At 44.7% G+C, this 14,846-nt stretch overlaps 1 protein-coding gene across 3 annotated transcripts in view; it reads left to right on the top strand.

Annotated features, from left to right (window-relative positions):
• Positions 1 to 14,846, top strand: part of SLC1A2 (solute carrier family 1 member 2) — a 204,733-nt gene that overhangs the window by 145,680 nt on the left and 44,207 nt on the right. For all 3 annotated transcript variants that reach the window (XR_016312711.1, XR_016312710.1, XM_089677354.1), the window contains exons 6-7: positions 785 to 911; positions 7,391 to 7,624. Coding sequence is in view for 1 of the 3 variants with exons in the window: in XM_089677354.1 (XP_089533480.1) it covers positions 785 to 911; positions 7,391 to 7,624 (361 nt within the window). In the remaining 2 variants the exon portion in view is untranslated. The remainder of the gene's footprint in view (positions 1 to 784; positions 912 to 7,390; positions 7,625 to 14,846) is intronic.

Below are 14,846 nucleotides of genomic sequence, written 5' to 3' on the forward strand. Positions count from 1 at the left end.
CACCAGGCCAACATATTTTAGTATTATTACTGGACCAGGGGGCAGATGCCCCTTTACCCCCTTCCCAGTCCTCCTTTAGTCACCTGAAATGTAAGAAATGTTTAATTGAATTATATTCTTGGAGGATATTACTTTATCTCATGACAGTTTTAACTGTGCAGGCACAATAACTGCTTTTGCTAATTTCAGAAATTATCTTTCTTACCTGTCTTATAAGGTTAAAAAGTTATATTATGGGACCATGCACCTGTTCTTTCTTATAGTGGGGGCAGGGTTACAAGATACTGTGCCTGTATTACAAAGTCTGTTCAGCCTGAGGCAAGAAGCAGACTGCACCTAAGCAGGGGGTATGTTCAAGAGGAAGGCTGTGATTGGGAGGGGATGTGTGCTAGAGGCAGGCTGTCATTGGTCGGGAGGCGTGGTGGCCTAACAAATAACCCAATACAGGCATGCTGTGTCCTGTAGCTCTGAATGGCCAACCAGGGGATGAAAACTGACCACGCAAGCAGAGATCAGCTTCTGTGCTTTGTGTGGTCAGTTTAGAAGAAGTGTGATTGGCAAGATCAACCAGGTACTTTATATGCAAACACTATATGAAAATGATAGAGACTATGGTTTATATTATACACATATTTAAATACACACACATAGAAATAAAATACTTAGGGCAACATACACTTTAATGCAGAGTTTCGCTGTAGAATACCTGGGATGTGCCAGAAAGAGGAGACTTTTAAACTTCATTATGGACCAATGACTGACCCAGTGTCTTATCTGCATGCAGGTCTGATTGGTTTCTTCATAGCGTTTGGCATTGCAATGGGAAAGATGGGGGAACAGGCACGGCTGATGGTGGAATTCTTCAACATCCTCAACGAGATTGTCATGAAACTTGTGACTATGATCATGTGGTAAGTTATTATTATTATTATTATAAAGTATTTATAAAGCGCCAATAGTTCGCTCAGCGCTGTACATTACAGAGGGGAACAGAACATGTGACAGAACAATACCAATACAATGCAAAACATGAGGGGATCGAGGGCCCTGCTCTTTCGAGCTTACAATCTAGGAGGGAGGGGATGGTGGCACAGGAGGAGATAGCTGTGGGGGATGGAGTGGTAGGAAGAGTGGAGGAGGTCGGCAAGTTAGCAGGGGGCGGGGTAGGCTTCCCTGAAGAGATGGGTTTTCAGTGTGCGCCTAAAGGAGAGGAGAGTAGGTGATAATCTGATGGGTTGGGGCAGGGAGTTCCAGAGGATGGGTGACACCCTGGAGAAGTCCTGGAGGCGGGCATGGGAGGAGGAGACCAGGGAACTAGAGAGAAGGAGGTCTTGTGAGGAGCGGAGTGTGCGTGCTGGGCAGTACTTGGATATTAGGTCAGTGATGTAGTTCGGGGCAGTATGGTGGACAGCTTTGTACGTCAGCGTTAGGATTTTGAATTTGATCCGTTGCGCAATCGGAAGCCAGAGGAGGGATTGGCAGAGGGGGGTGGCAGAAACGGAGCGGTTGGAAAGGTGAATGAGTCTGGCAGCCGTATTCAGGATGGACTGAAGCGGGGATAGCCAGCGGCGAGGCAGGCCAGTGAGGAGGGAGTTGCAGTAGTCGAGTCGTGATATGATGAGGGAGTGGATGAGCTGTTTAGTGGTTTCTGGAGTTAGGAACGTGCGGATTTTGGCGATGTTGTGGAGGTGGAGTCTGCACGAGTTTTTTAAAGAGTGGACTTGGGGCTGGAAGGATAGGTTGGAGTCCAAAATGACACCAAGTACTCTGGCCTGCGGGGCGGGTTTGATGGTGGCGTTGTTGGACATGATGGAGAAGTCAATGGGGGGTGGTGTCCGGGCTGGAGGGAAGACAAGAAACTCGGTTTTGGAGAGGTTCAGTTTAAGGAAGTGGAGCGACATCCAGTCTGATATGTCGCTCAACAGGTGTGTGATTCGGGTGGAGACCGAGGGGGTGAGGTGGGTGGCTGAGAGATAGATTTGTGTGTCGTCGGCATAGAGGTGGTAGTTGAAGCCGTGAGAGTGTATGAGTTGATGCATGAGTCTTTTTTGCGGTGCTGAAATGAAAGCAAAATACATTACGGCTGGCATACTAAAGCGTACACAAGTGGCCCAGTTGCAACTGTTCCTGCAGTACTCTGAACCATTTATGATCCCACTCCCTGATCATTAGAAATACATTCTATACAAAAGGTTAAAGTAAAGCTTTACCCCAGAGTTTCTTAACCAGGGTTCTGAGGAACCCTAGGGTCCCTCCAGAGTTTTCTAGGGGTTCCTTAAATAATGAGCAATTTGTGCCTTTCAGATAAGTTCCCATTGACACCATTGATCTTTTTAGCTATGTGAAAGGGGGTAAATCTTCCTAGTGACCACAAGTGTAAGGAGCGTTCTTCCCACTGACCATCACACTAATGTATCATGAGTTGTAAATATAGTTATTTTTTATCAGTGGTTCCCTGAAGCCAGAAAGTTAATTCAAGGTTTCCTCTGTGTTGCAAAGCTTGAGAAGGACTGCTTTACCCTGTATGGACATAGTGTAGGTTCATTTTAAAATAGTACTTTGGGTGCCTAGTGAAACCACACAATAAATGGCCCCCTTTTTGTCAACTGCACTTAAACTCTACATCTCCTAAAAAGACCTCCTACCAGCCAAGCTTCCATGACATATTGCTTTTCCTACCAAATAAAGTAGGCTGAAAAACAGGACAAAATGCTTACAAGGACCACATTCTGTTTCTGCTTGCATTCATACTAATTTCAGCAAGCTTTCTACATGGCTCCACCTTCTACATGACCCTTGAAGGCCCATAAGGTAGAACCCCTTCCCATTTCTCTACCTCCTAAATTTTCTTTAACATTCTCAGGCCTGATTTTTCACAACTCTTTCCCAACATGACGCCCTTCTGCCCTGGCTTTGTATCATTCTGAAGGTTATTTTTTTCCTTCCACTTCTCATAAATCAGTCTCATTATATGCCCAGCTCCATTCACCCTCAGGTTCAGATTCACATGTTGCCAAAATCTTGTAGCTGAATGCAATGCTGCAACTGGCAACACACTTCCTATTGGCCTTAGTTGCAGGTTGAACAATGACCATCCTGTCTGAGGTTAGAAGCCACCTCAGGGGACAAAATTTCCTCACGGTTTATCACGGGTTCTTTGTCAATTCTTGCGAAAGCAGCAGGTTCAGTATCCAAGAGACAATGAGGTCTCTTGGGAGATCCTGGACTGGATACAGGTGGACAGGCTCCATGTTCACAGAGGAAATGAGCTCAGGAACTGTCACAGCCATTGATCTCTCCTTAAGAAAAGAGCCATTTGCAAAACAGTTTAGAGAGAACAATGCGTTCCCAGTTTCACAAATTGCTACATTCTAACTTCCCCCTGAAATCACATCTGGTTCCTTATTATAGATTGTTTTATTGTTTAGACTTTTGTGGTTTATATCAGTGACAGCAGATCATTAGGTTTGGCCTGATTCGTAGATACTAAAAACAAACATCACCTTCCAAATCATTTTGAGAGGTCATTCCACCCAAATCTGAAATTTATGCTTTTGATAGATGCTGATATGTTGAAACTACAAGCATTTTCTGGTCTCTTTCAGGGACTCAGGATATTCCCAGCTCCACTTATGTACCTTGGTCATTGACATTGCTCCCTCTTTTGGGTGTTGAATTGGTTTTGTTCCATTTTTGACACACTGGGACTGATGTGTTTTGTGGGTTTTCTGCACATTTTAATTTGAAATGTGATATACTACAGATTTTAAAGAAACTCTTTATTGAGATAAATATAGTTGGGTTGCCTTTACTAACCTCTGACAAGGCTGGGTGCTTGGCTTTTTTCTTTGAGCCAATGTACAAAGATCACGGGCCCTAATATCACTTGTTACATATTTGCTCTGGGTCTGTGCATTGAGTTTTTCACATAAAATTCAGCATGACCCAAAATTTTGTGTGTTCCAGCCTATTCACAGTTCTCACTAATGTGCCTCAACAACATGGCTTAAGGCACAAATAAAGTGTGCCTGCAGCTCAATACTCAGAATCAAGAATGATCCCAAATTAATTAAAAATCCATTTCCATCTCAGTTTACAGCTGTTGTGATATACTAAGGGGAATGCACTAGATTTCCTTGTGTTGAGGTGCATTGCAGCTCATTCATTTTAATTATGTCTAATGCAAGATGCCTAAACGTATGGAAATCCGTACTTTGTGGCGCAGTGTTTCATTGTGTGAACCAGCCCTCAAACGGTCAATTTTCTCTTCCTTACAACCTGATAAAGTTCTGTACTCATTATATACTCTCCTAGAAATTCTGTTATGCTACTTATATCTCATTTTTGGTGAGGTCCTTTCTATGGCTCATCCATGTCTAAAGGAAGGAGATCCTGCAGCTAGTTTCACTTTAAATTGCTCAGGCGACTATATTTAACAATTAAATTAACAAAAAACTTAAGGAAAAGAATTTAAGGAGAAAAAAACTTAAAAAGTAAGGCAAACCACATTTTTCCCATGACGGGGAAATGTTATGAATCTGTAGTAAAAAATTGCTAAACTACTTACAGTATATATTCTTCACTTGTAAGGAGTTTTTTTTCCTGAACTTTTTCGTGTATAGTAACCCTTTTTTGAGTATAGTTTTTTAATAGAAAATCAAAATGATTATTATTACAGGTACTTATATAGCACCATCAATTTACTCTGCGCTTTACATGTATGTATATATATATTGTACATTCACATCAGTCTCTCCCTGACCCTCAAGGAGTGTGCAATCTAAGGTGCCATATTACATAGTTTAATAGTTAGTCTGGCTGAAAAAAGACAAAAGTCCATCCAGTTTAACCATAGAAAAAAAAAGTTATAATCCTATACCCATAGTTGATCCAGAGGAAGTAAAAAAAACCCAGCAAAGCATGATCCAAGTTGCTCCTGCGGGGAAAAAAATTCCTTCCTGATCCCCTGAGAGGCAATCAGATATTCCCTGGATCAACTTTACCTATAAATGTTAGTATCCAGTTATATTCTCTATCTAAGAAACAATCCAGGACTTTTTTTGAAGCAATCCACTGAGCTGGCCAGAACCAACTCTTGAGGGAGTCTATTCCACATTTTCACATCTCTTACTGTGAAGAAGCCTTTCTGTGTTTGGTGTGTACGGAGGCACTTAGGGTGTGTACCAAAAGTAGTGTGAGATGGTAAACTGATCCTAGCTCAGGCCATCAGACATGTTTCCAACTTTGAAGGGGGCCTGGGGCAACATCTTCTCCAAGGTTCGAGGAGCGTGTGACTTGTCAAGGTTGCATGACCGTTTCTTTTCCAATAATGCTGTCAGTGGAGAATTCTCCAATAATAGATGGGGAAATCGATTGATTTTCTCTTGTTCAGCCCATGAGCCCAACAAAAGAAATACAAGCTCTGTATGGCAGCCTTATCATATAGAGATGAATTCCAGCTCTGGGTATTTTATACATAGTTACATTGGTCCAGCTTGGTTCAGGTATATACCATACCTAGCTGAGGTAGAGACAAACCCAAGCTCAACTGCTCTGTTCAAAACGTGGAGACAGGAGACCGGCACACTGGCTAAGGTGTTCACTCCTCACAGCATGAATCCACAATATAGGTAGCTGGCAACTCAGAAGCTTCTTAATGTAAATCTTTATTGAACATAAAGACAGGATCCACAAACTAACACGTTTCGGCTTTACAAAGCCTTTTACAAGCCTTTGTAAAGCCAAAACGCGTTGTGGCTCCTGTATTTATGTAACCAAAATTCATTTACATTAAGAAACTTCTGAGTTGTCGGCTAACTATATTGTGGATTCATACCTAGCTGATGCCCCTGGAAGCTGGAAATTACTGAAGTAGACGCCACTGCACCAGCGATACGCACTTGCTTTTGTGTCCTGCGGCATTCTAAGCATAGGAGGTCAGCCACTTATCATGGGCACCATTCAGAGAATGGTTTGCATTTTCTGAATGAATTCAAAGTGTTCTCTAATTATACAAGATGGAGAGTGTGACCTCACTGCCTGCCTTTCCACTTTATCCAGTCAGAGAACACTTTGCATTCATTCAAAAAATGCTGTTAATGGCACCCGTGCCAAGCAGCCAACCTCCTGTAATCAGAATGCACAGAGATTTCAAGCTTTCAGGGGCTTCAGACAGGTATGGTGTATACATAGTTACAGTAGTCCAGGCTGGACCAATGTAACTGTATAAAATATGCATATCTGGAATTCATCTTTAAGTTATATTACAGTCCCAAGAAAAAAGTGACAGGTCCAATTGAATGAATCAGCTCCCCGTCCCAGAAGCATATCAAAAATAAACCAAAAGAAGGATGATTGTGAGTTTAAATGGTGCTGAAAACCTCTCCTCAGAAAACACTAAAAAAAAAAAGCCTTTTCTAAAACCAAAATTTCATTCCAAAAATTTCATTAAAATGTACTGGGGGAAAACTCCTCTAAAAACCATTATCATTGCAGAAATAAACCATAAGCAGCTCAGAATCACGCAACATCATTTCCCCCCCAACATAGATCATTATGAATATCAACAGTATATAGTATGGATTATTACACAACAAACAGTGTAGTCAAAGAAAAATGGGAGGGGGGGGTGTTGATGATATCCCAACATGTTTCGCAGATAGCTTCTTCAGGAGTTCAAGGGGTGCAACTGACTAAAAAAAAAGAAACAAAATATAATAATATACAAATAATACAATTAAGCAGAAAATTCATGAATCTAACATAATGCATGACCATATATTAGAAAAAAACAGAAGTAGTAATTTACAAAGATACCCCCATAGGGGTATATGACCTCAGCTGATGGATACCCACCATACATGGCTGTAGAGGTCAAGAGGTAACAGATGGAACACAGGAGATGGGATCGATGTCCAACTCCATATGTTACCGTCCCGATGTCTAGTTTGGGGCATTTGTGTTACCGTGTCAATCATTTATTTTTAGATATGAATATGTCATTTTCATAGTATTCCTCACTGTTAAAGGGTTGATCTATTTTCATATCAGTTTAGGGGAAGGAAGGGGGGATCCAGGAATGGTCATCTGTACTCTTGTAACTAGAAAAAATTCTATCAAAAATATTGATTAAACAGTCCCCATTCATGACTATTGTGATTTGTCAGCTTTGGACCCCTGATCCTGTGGAGCCCATTTGTAAAGCACATTGCTATACCTTATAAATTAGGGAAATCTAGAACCTGGATATTTGCAGTATTCTAGTAGTTTACAAAAATGCCTTATTTGCAAGTATTTTTTCCATACACCAGAGGATTATGTAACATAAAAGGGGCCGATTGCACTACATTAACATTTTTTGTTTGGTTTAATGAGCCCAATGTGTTTCTAGGTACTCTCCTTTTGGTATCGCCTGTCTAATCTGTGGGAAAATCATCGCCATTAAAGACCTGGAACAGGTCGCAAGGCAGCTGGGAATGTACATGGTTACTGTCATCATTGGACTAATCATCCATGGAGCCATCTTCTTGCCACTACTGTACTTCGCAATCACCAGGAAAAGCCCGTTCTCCTTCCTGGCTGGTATCTTCCAGGCTTGGATTACCGCCCTTGGTACAGCTTCCAGGTACGATATCTCCACCTTTGTGCCATTATCTTTGCTGGGCAAAATATGAGAGCACCATTATTATATCTACCCTTTTTCTAATGTAATAAGGTTTTGTACTGTATATTGATGAATTCTAAAATCTCTATAAGGGTTAAATAGCTTACAGAACACCTGGACTGAATTACAGTTCAAATAAAGGCTCAATGTCTTTTTATATATATATATATATATATATATATATATATATATATACAGAAAATGGTGCAGAGCCAATGCTAAAAAAGCGATAACACTTCATTGAAAGATGTGATAACTAGTCCCTTCCACAAGTAAATGGCGCACTTCAGCTAGAAAAAAGATATAATAGAGTCCACCTGTAGAGCCTCAATAGGCTACACTGTAGATATTGATGTTCAAAAAGGTGTTATAGGAGGAAGAACCTTCACCAACCCAAACACACAGCCTCTTACCAGAACTTGTTGATCCCCTAAAAAGGAATGGTCCAACAGCGCAGAGTAGAACCAACACAAACTTTAAAGAAAGACTCTCCATAGATCTTTCCTCCAGGCTAACTTCCAATAAATTACAGAGCGATACAGCCTAATCGGCAGGAGATGATAACCCAAGGAGAAAAAAACCATCACATAGTTTAGTAGGCCAATAAAACAAGCTATTTATTCAAAGAAATGCACGTACACATATCAATTGTTAGAATCAGCATGTCATCATACCAGATAAGATGTTTCAAACCCACAAGATGGCTGCTGCATCCTGGTGTGAGATGACATCACACGCCATAGCTGCACCAACGCGTTTCGTCACCAATGACTGGAACATCTCAACGTTGGTCATTTTAAGTTAAAGTTTTTAAGGCTTAACATTTTTTACCTTCATGCTTTCTATGCATGAAAGTAAAAAACCTTTTGTGTGCAATAGCCCCCAGACCCTCTTAATACTTACCTGAGCCCCATCGCGATACAGCGATCTGCAGGAGAGCCTCAGCTCTCTGGGTACTCTGCCTCCTCATTGGCTGAGCCATTGGCTCCCACTGCTGTCAATCACAGAGAGTGAGCTGATGAGGAGAGAGAGGGGGCAGGGCCAAGCCACAGGCTCTGTGTGTGAATAGACATGCAGAGCGGTGGTTCGAGAGCGAGCCTGCTTGGGTGTCCCCATAGCAGGCTGCTTGCTCTGGGGGCACTCGGCAGGAGGGAGAGGCCAGAAGCACCAGCAGGCTACCTGAGAAAAGCAGGATCGGTTCTGCACTGTGCAAAATCACAGTATAGAGCAGGTAAATATAATATACATGAGGGAGTTTCTATTCTTTCCACTCAGGTCTCAAATTATATTTAGCTACCTGCTCTATGCTGTGCAATGTGTGACATCAGATCCCTGATCCCTGCCTTTTGACAATCAGGAATGCTGCATAAACAATATACTTTGAAAGCCTGTGGATATGAGATGGTTACAAATAAACAAGTACAACTTATGCAGGAGCATTTGTTTCATCTCTGTGTATAACCTGAGACCAGGCACTTCATTGGGTGTATGTAAGGGTTTACAAATTATTTTGTAGGTGAACTCTAGGCAGATATAAAAGACATAAAATAATTCAACTCTGTGTTAGTAGCTTTCCTTAACCTAATATCTAATATCTGCTTTTTAACAGTACAAGTTAAACAAAATATCGAGATAATACAGTATTTTACACTCTGTAATCATTGATACATTATTAAATTATATATATATATATTTTTTTTTAAATACAAGCAGTGTACGTACCTGAATGTACCTGGTATCAGCCTCTTGCAGTTCCTGTTTGTCAGAGAGGAAAAATCAATTCATGTACTCACAGGAAGCATACTGATAGGAGGAGAAAGCAAAGTGACAGAGACTGTGCCACTTCTCCTTTCACTGTCCAGTCACAGGCTGGGGGCGGGTCCAGGAATGCTTGGGCTCAGAGGAAGCAGGTCGAATGATATTGGCCATCAGACTAATGACATCTAGTGGCAGAAAAAAGTACTGCCGTGGAAATCTCTGGGTTGAAGGTGAATATTGCAGCAAAAGTTGGTTTTGTTATTTTAGCTTTTATTGCATTATTCATTTATTATCTTGTTTTTTGGGGGGTTTTTTGGCTGGATTTCTGCTTTAATTGCATTTTTCTATTTTTTTGCTCAGATTTGTTGAGTTTTTCTTTTGTTCTAATTCCATCCTGAGCTTATAAGACAAAAGAAACAAAGGGAACAAGGCCCCTGCTTCCCCTATAATGAAAGCAGCATACTCTAATGGTATCATAAGGTCACCCCTCCCTCCTCACTCCTTGTTGAGAAGTTGGAAGTTTGTTAGTATAGTAATAGGAGACAACCCTTAACTGATACTTTACAGCTGGAGGGTATGAAGGCCACAGCCTACCAGTAGCTGGAAGTTAACTGGTGTTTATTTTATTTGGCAAAAAGAGTGCAAAACGCTCCTTCTGCCGCACTAAATATCTCTAGACTGTGCTGCCTTCCCCTGCTGCAGCAAATTTAATTTCACGGCTGGCTCTCGCAGGTAATCTTTCCTCCCGCCTACAAAAAATAAAAAAAATTGGTGCAGGCTGGTTTTAATTTCGAGAGGTCTGAACAGTCTTCCCATGAAGTTTAAAAGTGTATCCTGTTCTGATATATCCATTTGTGTGGCGGCAGCCCACCCTGGTTTCCTCGTGTGTACATTTCATGTTTTACATGAAGACAGAGATTAAAAAGGCGATAGCGCATCTGCTTTCTATCCATTGGATGTTGGTTAGTCTGTTCCATATATCATTACAAGGGATCTGCTAAGCAGGAGGGTTTCCAAGAATGGCAACCATACGCTCAGCTGTTTGATGTGAATGTGTGGAGAGGTGAAGGGGGATCTGTAAAAGATACCATGCTCTGGTGGAAGCAGGACTGAGCCTTTTTTTCATACAGCAAAATGTGGCGCTGTACTTTTTGTTGCATGTGTTGCGCTCAACCCCTCTGCACGGCCAGGCAACTTGCATTTTACACATCTTTACACAAAGAGTCAGTAAAACAATCCTGGTGCTTGGTTTTGTTGTTTTTATTAGGGGTTAACAACTTGGATGGAGTCTAGGGATATATGGGATGCCCAAAGAACTGTAAACTTGAGGACAAACTTCTCAGCAAACTGTACAAAAATGTGGACTAAAAAAAGTAGCAACTGTCTCTTTAAGGAGCACTGGTTTCCCCTCTGGTGGACCACCTCAGGGCCCCAGATGAATCGTTCCTCTTTCACCTGGCTGTCTTAAGGGTATCTCTTGGCAAGGAATTCCAAGATCTGCAATTAGGTAGTCCCAGATGAGAACTAGTTGGGTATTGCACCTGACTGCCCTCTCCCTTCTCTGGCCCAGGGGAAGTAGAATTAGGGATTATTATTATTATACAGGATTTATATAGCGCCAACGGTTTGCTCAGCGCTTTACATTATAGTGGGGGTGTAAGGGACCGCCTGGCGGTACCCCCAGCACTCCAATGAATAGGCGTCCCCAGCGCACGGAATCTAAGTCCCAGGGTGCTTGTTCACCAGGGCCCCTGATGGTGGGGATGGACTTGGAGCCCCCCGAGACCAGGTCGTGGCTACTGGGTGCGTCCGGCAGTGGTAGTGGTATGTGCCAAGGGCTCCCGCGGGGAAGAGTCTGATGTGAGGAGGTCAGAAGACCCCACTGCAAGGGATGGATGGATGGATGAGCAAGGTCAGACGGGCCGGGTCGGTAACAGAGAGAACGGCAAGGTACAAGGCAGCGGGCATAGAATGGTCGGGTCACACGCCAGGTCAGCAACAGCAGGTCAAATCCAATCAGGGGCATTCAAGAGAGAGGTCAGGCAAAGCAAGGGTCAGGATAGGAGAAAACAGCAAGGTCAGGTACAATCCGGGTCACAACTTACAATTCACAGGTTCACAGGTTCACAGGATGCAGGGAAGACCAGAAGGCACTGAATGACAGCTCAGGGCCATTTAAATATCCCGCCCTGCGCTGCCATTGGTGCCCAGCGGGCGGCTGCGGCTTCTACTGCGCATGCGCGAACTCGAACGCCGCGGCCGGCCCGGACCTAGTGCCCGTGTCCCTGCACAGGGCGGTGCACTGCGCCTGCGCCGGGACCATCGCGGCGGGGATCGGAGAGATCCCTGACATTGTCCCCCCCCTACGGGCAACCTCCGGATGCCCACCCGATCTCTCGACCACGGGTGATCGCGAAAAAACCTCCGGACAAGTCTGGGTGCATGGACATTATGGGCTGGTTCCCAAGAATTGTCCTCAGGGCCATAGCCCTTCCATTTGATAAGGAATTGGGTCTGGCCTCCCCTCCTTCGACACTTCAGGATTGTTTCAACCTCAAATTCTTCTTCTCCCTCGACCGTTACGGCTTCCGGGGGTCTAGATTCCCGGTCAGGGAAGGCATCAGGGACTACTGGCTTCAGCAGGGACACATGGAAGACTGGGTGGATCTTGAGCGTGTCAGGAAGGACGAGTTCGTAGGCCACTTCGTTAACCATCCGTTTAATGCAGAAGGGGCCTATAAATTTGGGTCCCAATTTCTTTGACGGGCAAAGCATTTTTAAATTGGACGTCGCTAGCCAAACCTTCTCCCCAGGCCGCAATACCAGATTTCCTCTCCGTTTCCTATTGAATGCCTTCCTGTAGTCTTCCTGGGCCCGACTGATGGCCTCTTGAAGCTTCTTATTGTTCGCGGAGAAGAACGTCACCACATCTTGCGTTGCTGGTACTGGGCATTCCGTGACCAAATCCGGGAGGAAGACTGGGTGAAAGCCATAGTTGGCAAAGAACGGGGACTGTCCCGTCGCTGAGTGGCGGGCGTTGTTGTACGCAAATTCCGCTAGGGGTAGAAGTGGCATCCAGTCATCTTGAGTAAATGAAGTGTAGCATCTTAGGTATTGCTCTAGGGTCTGATTGGTCCTTTCGGTTTGACCGTTAGTTTGAGGGTGGAACGCAGAGGAGAGAGACAATTTGATGTCCAGGGCTTTGCACAGTGCTCTCCAAAATCTGGACGTGAACTGGACCCCCCGGTCCGAGGCAATGTCTTCGGGGACCCCATGCAGCCTTACTACCTCACGAATGAAGACTCGCGCAGTCTCGGCCGCCGAGGGGGTTTTCTTCAACGGGATGAAGTGGGCCATCTTGGACAAGTGGTCCACGACCACCAGGATTGCCGTGTGGTCTAGTGATGGTGGAAGCTCGACTATAAAATCTAACGAGATCTTTTGCCAAGGCCGTTCAGGAATCGGTAAGGGTCGCAGCAGACCCCAAACCTTGTTTCTTGCTGGCTTGTTCTTCTGGCAGGTGATACAGGACCTTACATAGCCCTTACAATCTTTAGCCATGTCCGGCCACCAGAATGAGCGTCGGAGAAGTTCCAGGGTCTTTTCTGGGCCAAAGTGCCCCGCCATCGGGTGGTCATGGCAATGCCCCAAGACCAGGGTTCGGGCTTCCTCCGGCACCACAATTCGATCTTCCCTCCATAGGAGTCCCCCCTTGTTCTGGAGCGGCCCTCCGCCTGGGGTAGAGATGGTTGTGGATGCCTCCATTAGCTTGGAACGAAGGTCCGACTGAAGGGCCAAGAAGTTACCCGAGGACAGGATGGTGTCGGGTACTGGGATCTCCTTGGCATCCTCGTACATACGTGATAACGCATCGGGCTTAGTGTTCTTTGATCCAGGCCGGTACGTAATGTGGAAGTTGAATCTTGAAAAGAATAGTGCCCATCTTGCCTGTCGCGGGCGAAGACGCTTGGCGGTTCTCAGATATTCCAAGTTTTTGTGGTCAGTAAATATTAAGATGGGGTGCACCGCACCTTCCAGTAGGTACCTCCATTCCTCTAACGCCGTCTTGATCGCCAGTAGCTCTCGATCCCCGATATCATAATTCTTCTCCGCTGGGGTAAGCTTCCGTGAGAAGAATGCTACAGGATGGAGCAGTTCCTTGGTGCCTTTCCGCTGGGAGAGGATGGAACCTACCGCATTCTCTGATGCATCTACTTCCAAGATATAGGGCAGGGCGGCGTCTGGGTGACCCAAAATGGGTGCCGAGGTGAACAGCTTCTTCAAGGCTTCAAAAGCTTCCTGCGCCTCTGGTGTCCATCTGAACCGAGTTCCCAGCTTGGTTAGCTGAGTAATGGGAGAGACCAGACCCGAGAAGTTCTTGATGAACTTCCGGTAAAAATTCGCAAAACCGACAAATCGTTGGATGCCTTTCCTGTCCGTGGGTTCAGGCCAATCAAGTATTGCGGCGACTTTCTGGGGATCCATCGCGACCCCCGCGGTGGAGATAATCAGGCCCAAAAAGGCAATGCTGGATTGTTCAAAACAAAATTTCTCTGACATGCTGCCGCAATCGCCCCAATACCTTTGCTACATGTATTCTGTGTTCCCCCAAAGAAGGGGAGAAAATCAGAATGTCGTCTAAATAAACGATAACAAAGACATCCAGAAAGTCTCTAAAAATATCATTTACAAAGTGTTGAAACGTGGCCGGAGCATTACACAGCCCGAACGGCATGACCAAATATTCAAAATGGCCGAAGCGGGTGCGGAAGGCCGTCTTCCACTCGTCCCCCTCCCTTATGCGAACCAAGTTGTACGCCCCCCTCAAATCCAGCTTTGTAAAAACCACTGCTGTTTTTAAACTTTGGAACAACTCTGGCACTAACGGCAGTGGGTAACAGTTCTTTATCGTGACCCTGTTCAATTCCCTGTAATCTATACACGGCCTTAAGGTTTTGTCCTTTTTTTCAACTAAGAAAATTCCCGCCCCCGCCGGTGAAGTGGAGTGGCGGATGAACCCCTTCTGGAGACTGTCATCGAGATATTCCTTTAGGGCCCCCAGTTTGAGCTCTGAAAGGGGGAAGATTCGCCCAAAAGGAATTTCTGAACCGGGTAACAGGTCAATGGGACAGTCATAAGGGCGGTGGGGGGGTAGAGAATCGGCTCCCCGTTTGCTGAACACATCTAGAAACCCATGGTAGACTGCAGGGATTACTTGTTTTAGTTCAGCTTCCCCCTCAGAGCACAGGAGGATTTGGGGGATCCCCGGGCCCGAAGTGCGGCAGTATACCCAACAGTATGGGGAAAGGAACGAGATTACTCCGGTTTCCCAGTCAATCTGGGGGTTATGGGCCCGTAACCATGGGAGCCCCAGAATGACTGGGAAGAGGGGTGAAGCTATAGCGTCCAGGCGAAGGAGTTCCTG

The sequence above is a fragment of the Staurois parvus genome, unplaced genomic scaffold (assembly GCF_062004578.1).
Source record: "Staurois parvus isolate SC_StPar_1 unplaced genomic scaffold, SC_StPar_1.0 ptg000184l, whole genome shotgun sequence".
NCBI classification, from domain to species: Eukaryota; Metazoa; Chordata; class Amphibia; order Anura; family Ranidae; genus Staurois; species Staurois parvus.